General features: G+C 40.8%; 1 protein-coding gene across 2 annotated transcripts in view; it reads left to right on the plus strand.

Annotated features, from left to right (window-relative positions):
- SRGAP1 (SLIT-ROBO Rho GTPase activating protein 1) overlaps positions 1 to 15,941 on the plus strand; it is a 139,738-nt gene that overhangs the window by 110,494 nt on the left and 13,303 nt on the right. For both annotated transcript variants that reach the window (XM_050324027.1, XM_050324028.1), the window contains exons 16-18: positions 10,019 to 10,124; positions 13,495 to 13,719; positions 14,840 to 14,919. In XM_050324027.1, the coding sequence (XP_050179984.1) occupies positions 10,019 to 10,124; positions 13,495 to 13,719; positions 14,840 to 14,919 (411 nt within the window). The remainder of the gene's footprint in view (positions 1 to 10,018; positions 10,125 to 13,494; positions 13,720 to 14,839; positions 14,920 to 15,941) is intronic.

Genomic DNA, 15,941 nt, shown 5'->3' on the forward strand with positions numbered 1-15,941 from the left:
AGCTGTGGTTGTTCCCTTTTTCCACTGAGATTAATGTACACTACAACTCTTTGTTTAATAGGGCAGGAAGGATATCTTTCAATATACAAGGGGTAGTTAAATTTAAATGCATTATTATTTTCCTCTGTGCACTAGGGCGGACAGAAGGGGATGAAGCCACGACCGTGCAAAGAGAGTGTTACTTTTCACAAAAGTTTTCATACCCCACAACTTGGAGTCAGCACTGGTGAATAAGAAACTAACTGCTCAACATTATGTATTCTGGACCTTTATTGTGCTCAGCTTAAAACCCCTGGTCCAACCAGGAAAACCCTTCAGTGTGGTGTGGATGGAGGGAGCAGCTGAGTGTTACCTGCTGTAGAGCCTAGTTTGCCTTCCCACACACAAGTTGTAATGGAAAGCCTTGGAGGAGCATTGCATGGATCTGTGCACTGCTGGTATTTGTAGCCAGACCAAGAGAGGTTGTGGTCATTTAGGAAGTTCTCAGTGAATGAGTGAATTGCTCTGACATGCACAAAACCTCTTCCAGTTCACAGATCCCTGCAGGTGTTGAGGAGGGGTGAGGCCAAGCCAACCATCAGTAGGCTTGCTGTTCCCTGTGGGTACACTGGAAATGGTCACAGGTGCTAGCTTTGGAGGAGAATTTACTTCTTTCTACCCTTCCTTTATAACTTGCCTGCTTCAGCCAAATGGAGAAAGAGGCAGTTTCACAGGTAATGAGAGCCAGTCCTTTGGGATATTAATTAGCTCAGGCTCTCCAAACTGTTATTTTAGCAGAGGTCTCAGCCCAGCAGGCAGGACCACTAATTGATGTGTCCTGGGCTGGTGATCAGGTGTGTTTTTTGGCTGCCTACTTGATGAACACTTCTGTGGTTTGCTTCCCACATAGGGAGGATTGCAGTAATTCCTCCTGCAGGTTACAAAACGTGGATCAGACACGCAAGACCAGGTCCATGTGCGATATTTTGTGTTTGTTTTTTTGGTTTCAGGTATTTGTGCAGCTGTTGCTATTTAAAGACTTGGTGGTACTAAAGAGTCCTTGAGGACCTCAAAACCTCAGTTTATCAGTCTGATCCCTGATGCTGAGGGGAACATTGTCTCTTTAGGAAGCATGATCTTGGTTCTGCCTGAGTTCAGCTTTAGCTAACTGTGGTGCAACAGCCCAGAAAATGTCTGCGAGTCATAGAAACTGAAATCTAAAAAAGGATCATTTTGACTGAGTGATTTTCTGTGTGACGGGAATGATAGAACTTTACCTAATAATCCTGTGCTGATTTCCATAATTTGGATGAATTAAAGCACATCTGCTGGAAAAAATTACTGATTTAATGGTTTGAGTTTACAGAAAATCTATCATATTTTTGGATACGGTGTTCAAATTATTGATCACTTTCATCGTTTAACATTTGTACCAGAATTCTTTTTCAAAGTTTCTGCTGTCAGATTCTGCCCATTGGATCTCTTTATGTCTTCATTATTTTGACTAAGCATAAGGAAAAATATAAATGGCGGTTCTTATATATGGAGATGGTATTGCAGTCTGCTGTGTTGAAGAGCTTTAAATACAATTGTAAAATAAATTGCAAAATACCAAGAATGAGTGTTCAGTTTACAGAGATTATACAGGTGAATGATCAGGCAATGCAAAGATACTTGCCCGAAACAACCTTTTAAATGTGTTCCAAGAAGAGGAACTTGGGTGATTTTAAAGGGTTTCTGTTCACCACTGAAGGTTCTGAAAAGAGGACGAGGTGTTTGGAAAGAAGGGTAGAACTTCAATAGGCTGAGCAAGTAGACATACATGGCACCCACACAGGCAGGAAAGATTTACCAACCTCTGGAGTCTGAGAGGGTTCCAGTTCAGTTATCCCAGAAAGGTGTTTGTTTTGTTAGTAAGAACTTCAAGAAAAAAGGCCATGAAGATCCCTAGTGCTAGGTTTTGGTTTCTGTAGAGAATGTCCAGCTATTGCATGTTCCAAGTAGGCAATGAATTATTTTCTTATGAAAGAGTTGACAACCTTTTATTTTGATAGTAGTATCCAGCAAAGCTGAAATCAGTAACAACCAATAGCCTGGAACAAAGTCACTGCTTTTTGCAGCAACATTTTAAAATGTTTATTGAGAAAGAGGTGTTGCCCTCTGAGTCTGAGTGTTCTCTGAGGGTGTCATAAATCTAGATTATCATCTCTATGACAGTTTGTCAAAATGAGGCGTAATGACTGAGTGGTTCTGCTAGGTTTGACGTTTGCTATTGCTGTTATAGAAGAGAGCAAAGGATTTTCTTCCTGATAGTACTGTAGGAGTCCAAGATCTGTTTTCTGGCAGATTTTGGAGGAAGCATGGGGAGGATGATTTTGTTGTTTGGTTTGGTTCACAAGGTTATCATTAGGGGCACTTTGAAATGGCATGTCAATGCTTTCAGCAGAGGGAGGAGGGGTAAGTGCAGACCATGGTAGGACAAAGGGAGTTTTCTCTTTGAGCACACTGGGGTGAGTTTAGTTTGTGTTTTTACAGTGAGGAGAATTTGAATATGGTATGAGGAAAGAAAGGAACAGCTCTTGTGCTTTGCACCCAAGCTGGCCCAGAACCATACACTGGGAACAGGGAGCTCTGTGTCTACATCTCGTGATTGTCTGAGAAGCCTGAGATGGAGTGTTTTTACAGCTGTGTACCTATTCTGTGTGCTTTGTTGAGTGGTGCACCACTTCCAGGGAGTAAGATGCCTTGGGGGGGGCAGGGGGAGGAGAACCAACCTAAAACAAAACAAAAAAACTAGCAAGCATTTAAAAATATACTACCTGTCACATTTTAGTTTACATAGCACCTACATGGTGCATGCTATCATAAACTGTTGGTAAAAAATACCATTTCCATTGTTATATTTTAACCGTAATGCTTTGGATATCTTGCAAAAAGGAAAGCAGACTAGGCAAGATTTTTCTTCCATTTCAGACTTTGAACCAATCATAGTTGAATTGGTTTCTTTTTTCTATGCTCACTTATTGTGTATCTTGGTTTCCCTGTTAATGGGAGCAGGGTCGGACTCTCTTTCCTCTGTAAGAACACAGGTTGCTGTAACTTCTTTAGATCACAATTGATACATAAAGTCTAGAAAACTTTGACATTTTAATTAGGAGGGTTTAAATACTCTTAATTCATTCTGCATTCATTGTCTGAAAAACACGGAGGAAAGGAATAAACATTATGTTTTTTTCAAATACTTTTCTAAGATAAATGTCAGTGTGGTTTCTTAATCTTTGGCAGAAATGGTTACAAAAGGGAAGAGGGAGAAAGCAAATTCGTAAAGTTAATGTTCACATAAAACTGTAAAAGGGCAGAATGTCACACATTTTATATGGAAATGTAATGTTGCCAGTGAAAAAAAACCTTGAAACTGAAGTAGTTAGTTATGGATGTCAAGCATAATTGAGGCTACAGCTGCAGAATGAACCTTTCCTCAGTACAGCCACCGAGGAATTCCTTTGCATTTATGCATATATTTCCAAATGAAATAGAGTATTGTGAGTTAATGCTTTCCATTTTGTAAATACAGTGGAAACAATGCAAAATTACTGTGACTTTTATGGCAATTTGTATTAATTAGACTCATGAGAACAGTGTTATTCTGTTTGGGCTTATGATCTGATTTAAATAAAATTTAGACCAAATTATATGCTTTGGGTGGGAGCAAGCATGAAAGATAAAACAGAATGTAAAGAATCCATCTGATTATGGGCCATAATTCTGCATTCTCAGCATAAGGAGTGGCTACCGTTGGTCTCAGCAGCATTCTGTAATCTAGAGGGCAATCCAAGGTTGGAGTGGAAAGGTGGAGAGTTGCACTGCACTTCTTTTCTGCCCCTTTGTAGAAGCAGGTTGGGCCAAAGACAAGCAAAGTACTTGTAACAGGAATTACGTGGAGGCAGAAGGTGCTGAAGCTGTGCTTAAGGCTGGCTGTAACTCACCTTGACTGCGGGGACTGCAGTTCCTCTCCTGGTGTGAGCTCTTATATGTGTGACTTAGAGCTGCCTTTTACATACACAGCTGTGCCCTGCGGCAGCAGACGCACCTCAGCTATTCAGACTGCTTAGCTCCTAGCACTATAATTCTTCATGGTTTCATCTTCCTTGCCTTAAATTTCATATATGAAGACGGCAGGATGGATGAAAACTTACATCTTTTTTCCTTCTGATTTTTGAGTCCCTTGCTGCCTGTGGTGCCCATTTACCTAAAGGCATAAATGTTGTGACAGGAAATTATTTTATTGCTTTTCCAGAGTATTGCCCATTACTTAAAAAGTAAAAAACTATTCTGAATCATCAACTCTGCCTGGAAAAGTTTCAACAAAAATGTTTCCTTCCCTAAGTGACAGTGGAGTAAGTAGCGTTGCTGACTTAATATATACATATCTTTGAGCTGGATTGGACTCATCTACCAAAGTGAAAAGAGGCACGAATTGTTAACTTCAGCACTAATACATATGCGTGTAGATAACTTGTCGGCTGCAAATTGACCATAAAAATTACATCTGCAAGTGTAACTCAGTCCCATTTGACATTCACGGGGTGTGTAAAATATGCATTAGGCATTCACACGGTTACTAGTAGGCACAGCACCAAGGGGAAGTAGCAAGTAACCCCCACACAGAGATACCACTTTAGATTTCAACCTTCAGAACAATGGTCCTAAAGGAGAGAAACATTTTACATTACCATTGTTTGCTTTCTTCTTCCTTCCTCCTTTGTGCTACCCTTGCCTGTGAAATATGCTTACCTTGCACAGCACTGGGTGTTAGTTGTAGCACAATTCATTAGTTGCTGACACCAGGTTTCTCCTTCCATATGTTCTGATCAATAATATCTTCTTTTACCAAATCTTTGCAATCCTGTTGTTCCTACTGAGATTGGGCCATGGAGGCTGGCTATTAACAGAGGGTGGTAGAGCGTATACAATCCAGAACTCAGGTTTCTGAGTGCTGCTTCCAGGCTCAACCTTCTCATTTGGATAATCACGTCTCACCTCCAGTGCAGGAGAGGCCATGTGTAAGACTAAGGCCAGGAAAAGTACAGTTCTTCTTTAGCGTTTTTAACTAAACCAGAGTAGCATGCAGTTGTCCAGTTGTCCCAAAATACTTGAAAACCACCAGCAATTGTTCTTTTGCAAAAGTCTTTTGTTCTTCATCACTGCATCTATATATTTGAATATTTATTGCCTTTTATATGCTCTACTACTTCAGGATTATTGCTTAATTAAATTTACATTTTCTTAATGTTATTTAGGATGAATGTATTCATTTGTAATTTAGTTTTGGTTTATTTGTGTTTGGGGGCTCTTGTTAGTAAGTGTGTTTTCTCCCCTCTCAGGTTTCCTTTACTCTTCTGAGGCAGATTGTTCACTTCTGATCTGTTTCACTTTAGAGTCTACCTTTGCAAAAAGCTCATCGAGACTGACTGAGTGGTTAAAATGTATTATTTTTCATGGAAGAGAAAAGTAGACATTCATTGTTTCTGTGTATCTCTGCAATAAGCAAAGGTGATTCTGCCTCTCCAGAAGAGCTTCCAGTGATCTTGGAAGCTGAAGATCACACCTTGTACGGCTTGAGTGCCTAGGATGTATGTCTCTCTTATGCTGTTGAGAACCAGTCCTTAGTGCATGGCTGACAAAGAGGCAGCTAGCTGATAAGTAATTCTTTTATTTATGCAATGACATTAATCTCACCTGGATTCATTCATCCAGTTGAAGGACATGGAGTATTTGCAGAGGAAGTCTGTGGGAGATCAATAAATAAAATCTTTTCCAAGAGTAATACAGGATTGCACCTCAGCAGATTTTCTTGTGGAGTTTGTCATCTACCTTCTTGAAGGATTTTAAGAATAAGCTGGACAGACACCTCTCAGAAGTGATTAAAGTGAAGTCAGAGGCTGAGACTTAAATTACCTCTGAAGAGTCCTCCAAGCTCTTTGTTTTTCGTTTTTTGTAGTGTCTGGTGGATGTTCCTTAGATCCCAAACACCTCTGATACTTAGATGCCTAGATAATTTTATGAATACACAGAAAACGAAGTTCCTTATACTATCAGGGTACTTTGTTCCACTACTGTCTGATGAAAATACATTAAAAGTTCTGGGCATAGATGCCCAGCTCTTCCAAAAAGTATTGTAGTCATGAAACCCCAGAACTGGGCTTCTTCTCTTTCTCATTTCACCCCACAAATGTCTCCTGTGCTCTGGGCTGTACTGCAGCTTTGCTTTGATAAAAGCGCAGTGTTCCACACCAAACAGCTTCTCATCTTGCTGTCAGGAAACTCCTGCTTGTGGATTTGACCCCCATGGTGAGACAGGTCTGGAAGGCAGGTGTGTCAGACCAGAGCTCCAAAAGTTTTGCTCTGCTATGAGAACTGAGAACTAAAAAATAATAACCATTTCATTGTGTGATGTTTAGCTGACGTAAGTCTTGATTTGAGGTTGATATTGCTGTGTCCTTCACAGAGATCTCTCTTCCCTGCCTCTCTCTTCACAGTCAGAAAAATCATGTTAGTTCTCAGTGTGCTTGGCCTTGCCAGAGGCTTGTCCTCTTGCTTGTGTTTGGGAATGTGAGTGTCATCATTAGAGTAATGAACCAGTTTTCAAATCCCCTGATTTCTATTCCAGCTTGGCGGCTAATTGCCTTATTTGGACAAGTCATGTAATATCAGCACTTCCCTTTTCTTAGCTGAAAAATGAGTAGTACCTCACCGAGCACTCAGGTAGGGCTAATTACAGTTCTTGAAAATCAGAGTACAGAAAAGAAGGTCTCTAACAGAAGTACTGTGAGAGGGGAGAATGGCCAGCTTTCCACACCGTTGGAATTGCCAGTGGTTCCTTGCAGCAACCAGTTTGTAGGTTGGGTAGCTCTTCTGCCCCAAGGCTCTCTTTAGCAAAGCCAGCAAAGGCCAAGCAATGCTTTTCTCTTTCCTTTGCATGGGAAGCAGCAGAGCTGCAAATTCTTTCTGCCTGGATGCAGAAAGACTGCTCTGTATTCATTCCATCTTTCCTACGTACCCAAACACTCATGTACACTTGCATACATGCAATCAACGATGAAATTCAGCTCCTCATTAAAAGCGGTATGCAAATATATAACATCATTACCTAGTCCTTTAAACCAAATCAGTGCTGGGAAATAAAAACCTTTCAAAATAATATGGAAAGCACATGAATTTACCGTTTGGCAGTAGTTTGGATTTTCAATAAAGGGACTTCCATGGAAACTGGGTCTGTGCTACCAGGAGGGTATTGGAAATACACACACCTCCTTCAGGTATGTATAACTTGTAACTGCTTCAGTATAGAGGTGACGTGCTTAGTACAGGTCATGCTCCTGGTAGGACAGCTGGGACAGCTCAACACATGGCTATACAACCAGACTCTCTGTATCTACTCTGCCATGTCCATGCTGCCTAATGGAGCCAGTTCCTGGCTCATGCATCCTGTCAACTGTGTCTAGGAACTGCTTGGCACAGACCACAAGCAAGTTGGAGAGTGTGATAACTACTGAATTGTAGCTACCTGCTGGTGTTCAAGACTGCCCCAGCCTGGTTTAGCTCACTCGTTTATATGGAGCTGTTGAATCCGTATAGGTAGCACACTGCTAGAAGGATCCTGGACTCACCTGGGGTTCCAGCCAGTGCATTTCTCAGGACTGATTTGAATGCACCAAACCTGGCCCAGGGCCGATCTCCAGAACTGGCTGGAAGAGGCAGGTCTGCAGCACAAGGCATTAGCAAGGAAAGGCTATAATGCAGAAGACGAGTCCTGGTGTTGCATCACAACTTCTCCCCAGCTTTTCACATGCAGCACACAGTAGTGCTGAGGTGGTAGTGTTGAAAGATGTAACCAAAGTTCCTTTGGACCTTCCTCCCTCAGCCGCACTCCATAGAAGATCCACCTGTGCCCATGCACAAAACCACCTAGACCTGCAGCTTTGCATAGAGAGGTTCACAGACAGGTTTGTCAGGAGAAAAGGCAGCTGAACTGGAGACTCACAAGGCACCCTAGCTGTAACAGCAGCTGTTTTTGTTCAGAGAACGGGAACTGAAGATATGGGCAGGCTTCTTCCACTGGGAGTGGCTAGATGAGGCAGGTGGAGACAGGTCTGGCACTAAAACTGGTGTCTGTGGGCTGTGCAGAACAGCAGTGTGCCATTTCGTTGCAGAACTGAGGGTATACAGCACTGACATCCAAGAGGTGGTCTGCACTGAAATGGGAAAGGAGAACTGTAGTTGCTCTATGCATCCTCACTGTGCAGGCAACTCTTGGACTTAGTACATCCCTGCCATGGACTGCAGTTCTTAACCAGTAGCCAGAAATAATTCTCCTTGATTCATGCAGTCCACATTTAACAGAAACATAAAAATAAGTTTCAAGTCCCATGCTCCACTTGAGAAACTGTAATGGCTTGAACTGATTTTCAGCTAGTATTTGGGTTCAGAGTGACTCATTAGGTTATAAATTATCCAGCTTGTCAGTAGTCCTTTTCCCTACCAGCTCTGTGGCAGCTCACCAGAGACACTGTTCCAGCCTTCAGGGCCCCTTCTGGGGAATAGGTTTTTACTTCCTGCCAGTTTTGCTATACTGTTCCTGCAGTAGATACCACGATCCAAATGGATTTCCTTCATGCAAGCAGTGGTGCACTGTTCTCCTTCTGCAGAAACTCTCATTGAGCCCTGTTTCACCCCATCCCAGAATCTTCGTTTTGCAGCACACTAGTGGTGCTGAGCCAGTGGAATCTCCTGTAAATGCTGATGTGGGAGCAGATGTCACATCCATCTACTGCACTGGCATTTCCTAATGAACTATAGTACTTCTGCATGGTAAACAGAAGTCTTGCTGCCAACATGCTCTGCTTATGCTTAGTTCTTGGTCCCAAAATACTAGTTACTAGACACCAGCTGATCTTCTAAGAAATGTAAATCAACACACGGTTTGCATCTACAAATAAATGCTGAGTGATAAAAATAGCCATACCAAAGAGCACATAAGTAACACACACCAATAATTCTATTTACACTTATATTTTTATGTGATTATTTTAATTGTGTACTCCTAAATACAACATTTTGTGGTACAATTGACTTTTCAGCTGTTGGAATCAGCTTCTGTTTCTGATTTCCAAATTTCTGAATATCCTTTTCAGTGCCACAGGACAGGATTTCTCATGTAGTCAGCTAAGATTTCCCCTAGATGTCATTCATTCCAGCACTCTTTCTTGGCTGACATAAAAAAAGGTTACTAAAATTTTAGGTTGTTTCTAACAGTGTCATTTACACAGAAAACACACTGAGTTAAAAACTGAGATATTAGTGATTTTGAAAAACTGTTCAAGCTTTTATCTCATCATTGCTCCTCTTACAGCCATGTAATCCTTCTGACCAACACAGTGCATCCATGTTACAAGACATTAGGAACTGATGCTTTTATTAGCTGACTGTGGTTTTCCCACTTCAGAAGAATTTTGGTGGAGTGCTAAAAAATTGTTTGGGAAAAATGTGATCTTTATGTTTCTTGCCTACTGAAAAATAGGAGGCCTTTCTCCTACCTTGCCAGTAAGAGAGTTATAGCTGGACATTTGATTAAGAAAACTTAAAAGAGAAGCTCAATGATTGGAATATTATATATCTGATATGAACATTCAAATAAGGAGAATGTATTTGTATTTGAAACGGATAGCCAACATCTCTCCTTGGTTCTCCCAGCTCATTTATGTACTGATTTTGTGGTTTTGTGAGCTGTCAAGCTCAGCAAGTGGCCAGGGCTTGACTTAGGCAAATTTCTACCTTCTTATGAAGACATTACTTTTAAACTGTGCAGTTTTAAAGAGAGAGGGAAGAATTTCTAGATCTTATTTTTCTAATAGGCGAAAGTTAGACAATACTAACTAGGGGCATGTGATAATAAAGAGTCAAAGTAAATTAAATTGACTGAATATCATTTTAGACAATCATATGCAAGGGAACATAAAATATTTTCTTCTGTTTGCAGGAATAGACAATCTCTATGAGAGGGCTCTTCACATCCGCAAACTCCTCCTTACTTTGCCCAGGTCGGTCCTTATAGTGATGAGATACCTCTTCGCCTTCCTCAATCAGTAAGTACTTGATAATTACCCAATGTATTGTATTCTTATCTGCCTTTCTCTGCTGGTATTGAAGTTCTTTGGGTTTACTCATACTCTATGTAGAATTTACATTTAAGCTCCATTTAACGCAAAAGATGGTCTTCTATTTGGCAGTGAAAATAGAACGAAAACACTGGTTTTCATTCAAATTAAAATTCAATTTGTCCAAAACTGAACAAGGGTATGCTTAGACAGATTTAAGTGTTGTCTGCAATGGCAAGTGCGGCCTACAGCATTAAAGCTGACAACAAAATAACCTGATAAGAAAATAGCAAAACTACTGTAACTACATTAAAAATAGTTTATGCAATTTATTTTTTTTTCCTTATCTTAAGCTGACTTTCATTTCCTGATGGGAAAAAAAAATCTATATATATTCAAGCAACATAGGCACTACAAACTACCTGTTTGATGCTAGACACTGCCAGGGTGAGACTTCCTGTGGCTGCTTCTATTTTCTGATAACATGGGTATGAGTATAAAGAACATACATCTCCTGTGTATGCTTTGATACAAAGGAGCTTTGTTCTCACATTGCAAAACACAGGCTGGAAGGAGAGTTGTGTGAGAAAGGGAAAGTGGTGTTCATGTCTTCATCATTCCAGAAAAAACTTCTTCATTCTGGAAGAGAAAATAAAAGACAGGTTGGGCAATTGCACTGTTTTTCCCTCCACTCTTGCACAGTGCTCTCTGGTTTTTGCTGACCCCCAGTGTTTTCACAGAAAAATTTGCTTATGTGCACTTTGCCCTGATTCTAGCTTTCCTCTTTCTGCTGCCATTTTGTCTGTTTCCTGTTAGATCTGTATTCATATCACCTTTTTCCTCCTTTTTTTTCCTAAATTTGCCCTTTGCTGATTCATTCTGTCTTTGCGACCTTCCCCATTTCTTCCAGCCTGTCTGTTCCTATAGTAACAGGGTCTTTGCAGCTGGGTTATTTGTTCATGCCTGTATTCACAGCTGTTCCCATTTCCTTTCTTCTAGCAGTTTCTGAACCACTTTCAAGCAATATTGAAGAGAGGGGCAGAGATCTAAAGTTTTATGAAAATAACTATTAATTTGAAACAGAATTCATCCCCCAAAAGTGACACCACATAAATGTCATTAAGGACTGTTATCACAGCTTCTCCTCTGCTTAAGCATACAGATTGACCAGATCTGTATGGGGTTGTATTTGTTACTCGGTCATGTTTGCTACATCTGTGCTCTCCACAGGAATGCAATTTGGAAAGTAGACTAAACACCTTACTGCCTCCAAATTGCTCCTCGTGCATCCAGAGGAAAAACATTCCTATGATTTGACTTTCTGCAAATCTCATTCTGCTTTTTGCACATGCAGTTATGCCTGCTTGGCCACATGAAGTTATCAGATCTCATGGCAGACCTCACCTTGAGTAGCCTACTTCTCAGAGCTTCTAAAATTACGTCAAGTTGCTCAAGGCTTTGTGTAGTAAAGAACCTCAGTGGGCAGTGACTCCACAACTTCCCTAGGCAGTCAGTCCCAGTACTTGGTCACTTTTATAGTAAAGAAATTTTTCCCTGCTTTCAGTTGGAATATCCTTTGTTTTGTCTGTTGCCTTTCATCCCTTTGCACCTCTGTCTGTCTCGCTCTTATTTATAATCTTATACATAGTAGGACATTGCAGCTAAATTCTCCAGTAGCCTTTTCTTGCAAAGGCTGAACAAACCCAGTTCTCTTCACTTTAGCTCATAACCCATGTGCTTCAGCTCCCCAGCCATCTCAGTAGTCCTTTTCTGGACTTGCACCAGTTTGCCAGTCTCTCAAAACTAGATACCGAATGTCATGTGCAGCTTCACGAGCACCAGGTGGAAGAGGAATAATCAGTTCCCTTGACCTGTTGGCTTTTCTCCTCCTAAGATACCCTTCTTTGCAGGAGGATGCATTGCTTCTTGTCCAAGAAGGGCTTTTCCCAATGCTTTTCCTTGGGAGCTGCTAACCAACAGTCAGCTCCAGACTAACAGTGTGTGGAATTAGTCCATCCCATGGGTGGGACTTTGCATTCATCCTTTCTAAGCTTGATGAAATTCCCGTTTGTCCATTCCTCCGTCTTGTCAAGGTCCTTCTAAATGGTAATCCTGGCCTTTATCATATTTACTGCACCCTCCTCAGCATGGCATAATCTGTAAGCTGGCTGAGTGTGCACTCCATCCCCTCGGCTAGGTCATTCATGAAGACGTTAAATAGCATCAGCCCCAGTATTGAGCCCTGAGGATCACTGCATGTTGCCAGCCATCAGCAGAACTTCACATTTCATGGTGATAATGGTTTTTACACAATTTTGCACACGTATAAAGACTGAACCACCTTATAAATCAGTAGAACAAGATGTCTCCAATTAACATACAGGACAGGATAAAATGGCATAAGGGGAGAACATGATTAATTTTACGAAGTAGTTATGAGGGAAGTAATTTAGAAGGTTTGCTTCATGCATTTGTGTAGTTTGTATGTGGAAATCACTCTCTAAAATTTCCCTTTCTAAGGGAAATATGACGCTGTATTTGAACATAGCCAAACACCAGAATTCCTATGCTGCTTCATAGGGCAGAACAACACAGTATAGGGCATCCCAGCACTTCAGGTTCTGTTTGACTGGTCCCACAAAGAACCACTCAAAAGCCAGCATTTCCATTAGAAATTCCTGTGCTTTTAAAAAAGGGAATGCATAGCAACTCTTCATTCAAAACTGAAAACATTGCATTTTCTGGAAGAAAGGAGAACTTGCAAAAATTGATTAATAAGAAAAATCAAAGCCTTTTGTTTGGACGCTTCCGTAATGAAAATATTGTAGGAGTTTGTTGGCAGAAGTTAAGGTGCTAAAGAATTTTAGGCTGTATGGTAAAAACAGAAACCCAAAATCCCAAGAGAATTTGCAAGATCCAGGAAATTAGTTACCTCCAGAAGGCAATTTAGTCTGTCTTAGTTACATAGCCAGCTGAAGGGAGTGATGCATCAAGCCCCAATGAGAAATGTATACCCACTTTGCATTCAGTTCACTTGGAGCTCCAAGGATAAGCACTGATGAGATAGAAGCAGCATCAGTTGATGCATTTTATGTCAGCCCATTAAGTCAGTGTACACTAAACATGGTAGTGTGGGAACACAAACATTTACATACATATATGTGGTATAAACTCACTTCATAAAGGGCACAACCTATGGAAGAAATCTTTTTTTGTTTGTTTTGTTACTTTATGTAGGATTTTCAGTGAGAACAGGAAATCTCTAAGTTGTGATGGAAAATAAAGTTTCCCCCAGTTTTCAGGATAAGGTTAGTCACAGTGGAAAAGTCAATTTTTCTTGATTTTTCTCTTATAACAGCCTTTCACAGTACAGTGATGAAAACATGATGGATCCATACAACCTGGCCATTTGTTTTGGGCCAACCCTGATGCCTGTTCCAGACATACAGGACCAAGTGTCTTGTCAGGCACATGTGAATGAGATAATCAAAACTATCATCATCCATCATGAGGCTATTTTTCCGGATGTGAAGGAACTTGATGGACCAGTGTATGAAAAATGCATGGCTGGAGATGACTACTGGTAAGGCAGAACATTACCCTTCCTGTCATCCTAACAAAATCATTAGGCTGTTGTCTGGATAATTCCTGTGATACAGAATTACTTCTGCACACAATAGAACTATGAAGATAAATGAAAAGAGCATTTAGGTTCACATAGTAAAGTGTTAACTATAAAAAAGTGAAGCAAAGTCAATTTTGATGAGGTTCCCTACAACATTTTGTGAAGGAAGCTACCCCTGTGTTCAGCCAGACACAACCAGAATTCCAGGTGTACTGTACAGAGCTGTGAACCACCTTATCAAATTTCAGCTTAGGATGCCTGCTCCTTTTCTCTGTCATGATTTAACTGGGCCGGTAGCTAAACACCACACAGCCACTCACTCCCCCCACAGTGGGATGGGGGAAGACAACTGGAGGAAAAAAAGTAAAATTCATGAGTTGAAATCAAGACTGTTTAATAGGACAGAAAAGAAATGGCAAATAGCAATAATAATTAGAATATACAATGCAAGCGATGCACAATGCTGTTGCTCACTATCCATTAACTAATGCCTAGCCAGTCCCAGAGCAGCAGCCCCTGACCAGCTTTGTCCCAAGTTTATATACTGAGCATGACACCACATGGTCTGGAATATCCCTTTGGTCATCTGGGGTCAGCTGTCCTGGCTGTGTCTCCTCACAGTTTCTTCTGCTCCCCAGTCCACTCACTGATGGTGTGGGGTGAGAAGCTGAGAAGTCCTTGACTTGGTCCTTAGCACTGCTCAGCAACAACTAAAACATCAGTGTGTTGCCAACATTATTCTCATCCTAAATGCAAAACCAGCTACTAGGCAGAAAATTAACTATATCTATGTAACTATATCCTAGCCAAAACCAGGGCACTCCTTTGACAATGCACACCCACACTTTTTACAAATAAAGGATTTAAATGTTCTGAGGACTTCTTAATACCTGAAGATGTTGTTTCAAGGACGGGTGTGTGGGCTTCTTCCGTAATTGTGTATTCATAACACACCAGGATAATTATGTATCATGTAACTTTGTAACATTATAAGCATAATTTTAAATAATCTCATGGGGGTGGCATATTTTTGATGTAGGTGGTTTCACTCTCTGCTCAACCTTTTGTTTCCCTTCAGTGACAGCCCATACAGCGAACATGGTACATTGGAGGAAGTGGACCAGGATGCCAGTACAGAGCCCCACACCAGTGAAGACGGTACGTCTGTTACATTATTGTGCTTTTGATGGGGCTGAGTTTTACAGGTGTTCCATGCAGGAGACCTTCTTCCTTTCCTAGTTGTGTCTGATTTGAAAGAAGGAAATTTCAGTCCTGGTGTTCAGTAGTAAAGCTTTAATCTTTGTTTGTGTGCTTTTGCACTCTTGATTCATCTGTGTTTGACCAGCTGTTTCCTTGTTCTCTCCTGATTTGCCCAGTCACAGGAAGGGCAAGAGAGAAACTATTTCAGTCAGCACATATTATTTTCTGAATAATGTTACATTTTTAGTGACTCTTTGCCTTCAAAAACTTAACTCCTCAAAAGTTTGCCTTTAAATATAAGGGCTATTTGCCATTCAGGCTCTATTTGTGTATGAATTTAAAGGCTGCTCTATCCAAAAGATTTATAACAACCAAAAAACGTGTGTACCCCCCACAGTGAACCTTCTGAACAATAGTAATTTTCTGTAAATATCAATCACATATGCTCTGACAGTTCTGGGTACAGTAGATATCCATGAAAAAACTGATGCATCTCTATTATATTAATTCTTTTTAGCCACGTGTCATGAAGGTGTATTTGACTGTGACAGTTGAACTGTCCCTCAGATGTCCCTCACAGAAACTTCCGCATTTGTCAAACAAATTGAACAGATAGAAAGAAATCTCAAAATCTTTAAATGACTACCATTTTTGTGAGAATTAGTAACCCATTAGAGGTGAAGGATTCAGAATAACACTCCCTGTAGAGAAGAGCAGCAGTGTGAGCTCACTGCATGTTAGGCCAGCAGGTATCCCAGACAGAGCAACCAGCACACGTGCAGTTAGCAGCAGCAGAAACAAAAGCTTGTTGTCCATTTCAGAGGATGTGTGGAAGGAGGAAGAGGAAAAGACAGGGTTGACAAAAGGGGAGGAAAAGAGTTACAACAGAGAAGGAATTTTTTTTCTTTTTTTTAAAGAATGTCATAAGGGATACTGTTTAGGAGCTGGACAGTTGCCACAGGGAAGGGAACGGGAAGGTG

Source organism: Myiozetetes cayanensis, unplaced genomic scaffold (genome assembly GCF_022539395.1).
Source record: "Myiozetetes cayanensis isolate MyiCay16 unplaced genomic scaffold, myiCay2020 scf3, whole genome shotgun sequence".
NCBI classification, from domain to species: Eukaryota; Metazoa; Chordata; class Aves; order Passeriformes; family Tyrannidae; genus Myiozetetes; species Myiozetetes cayanensis.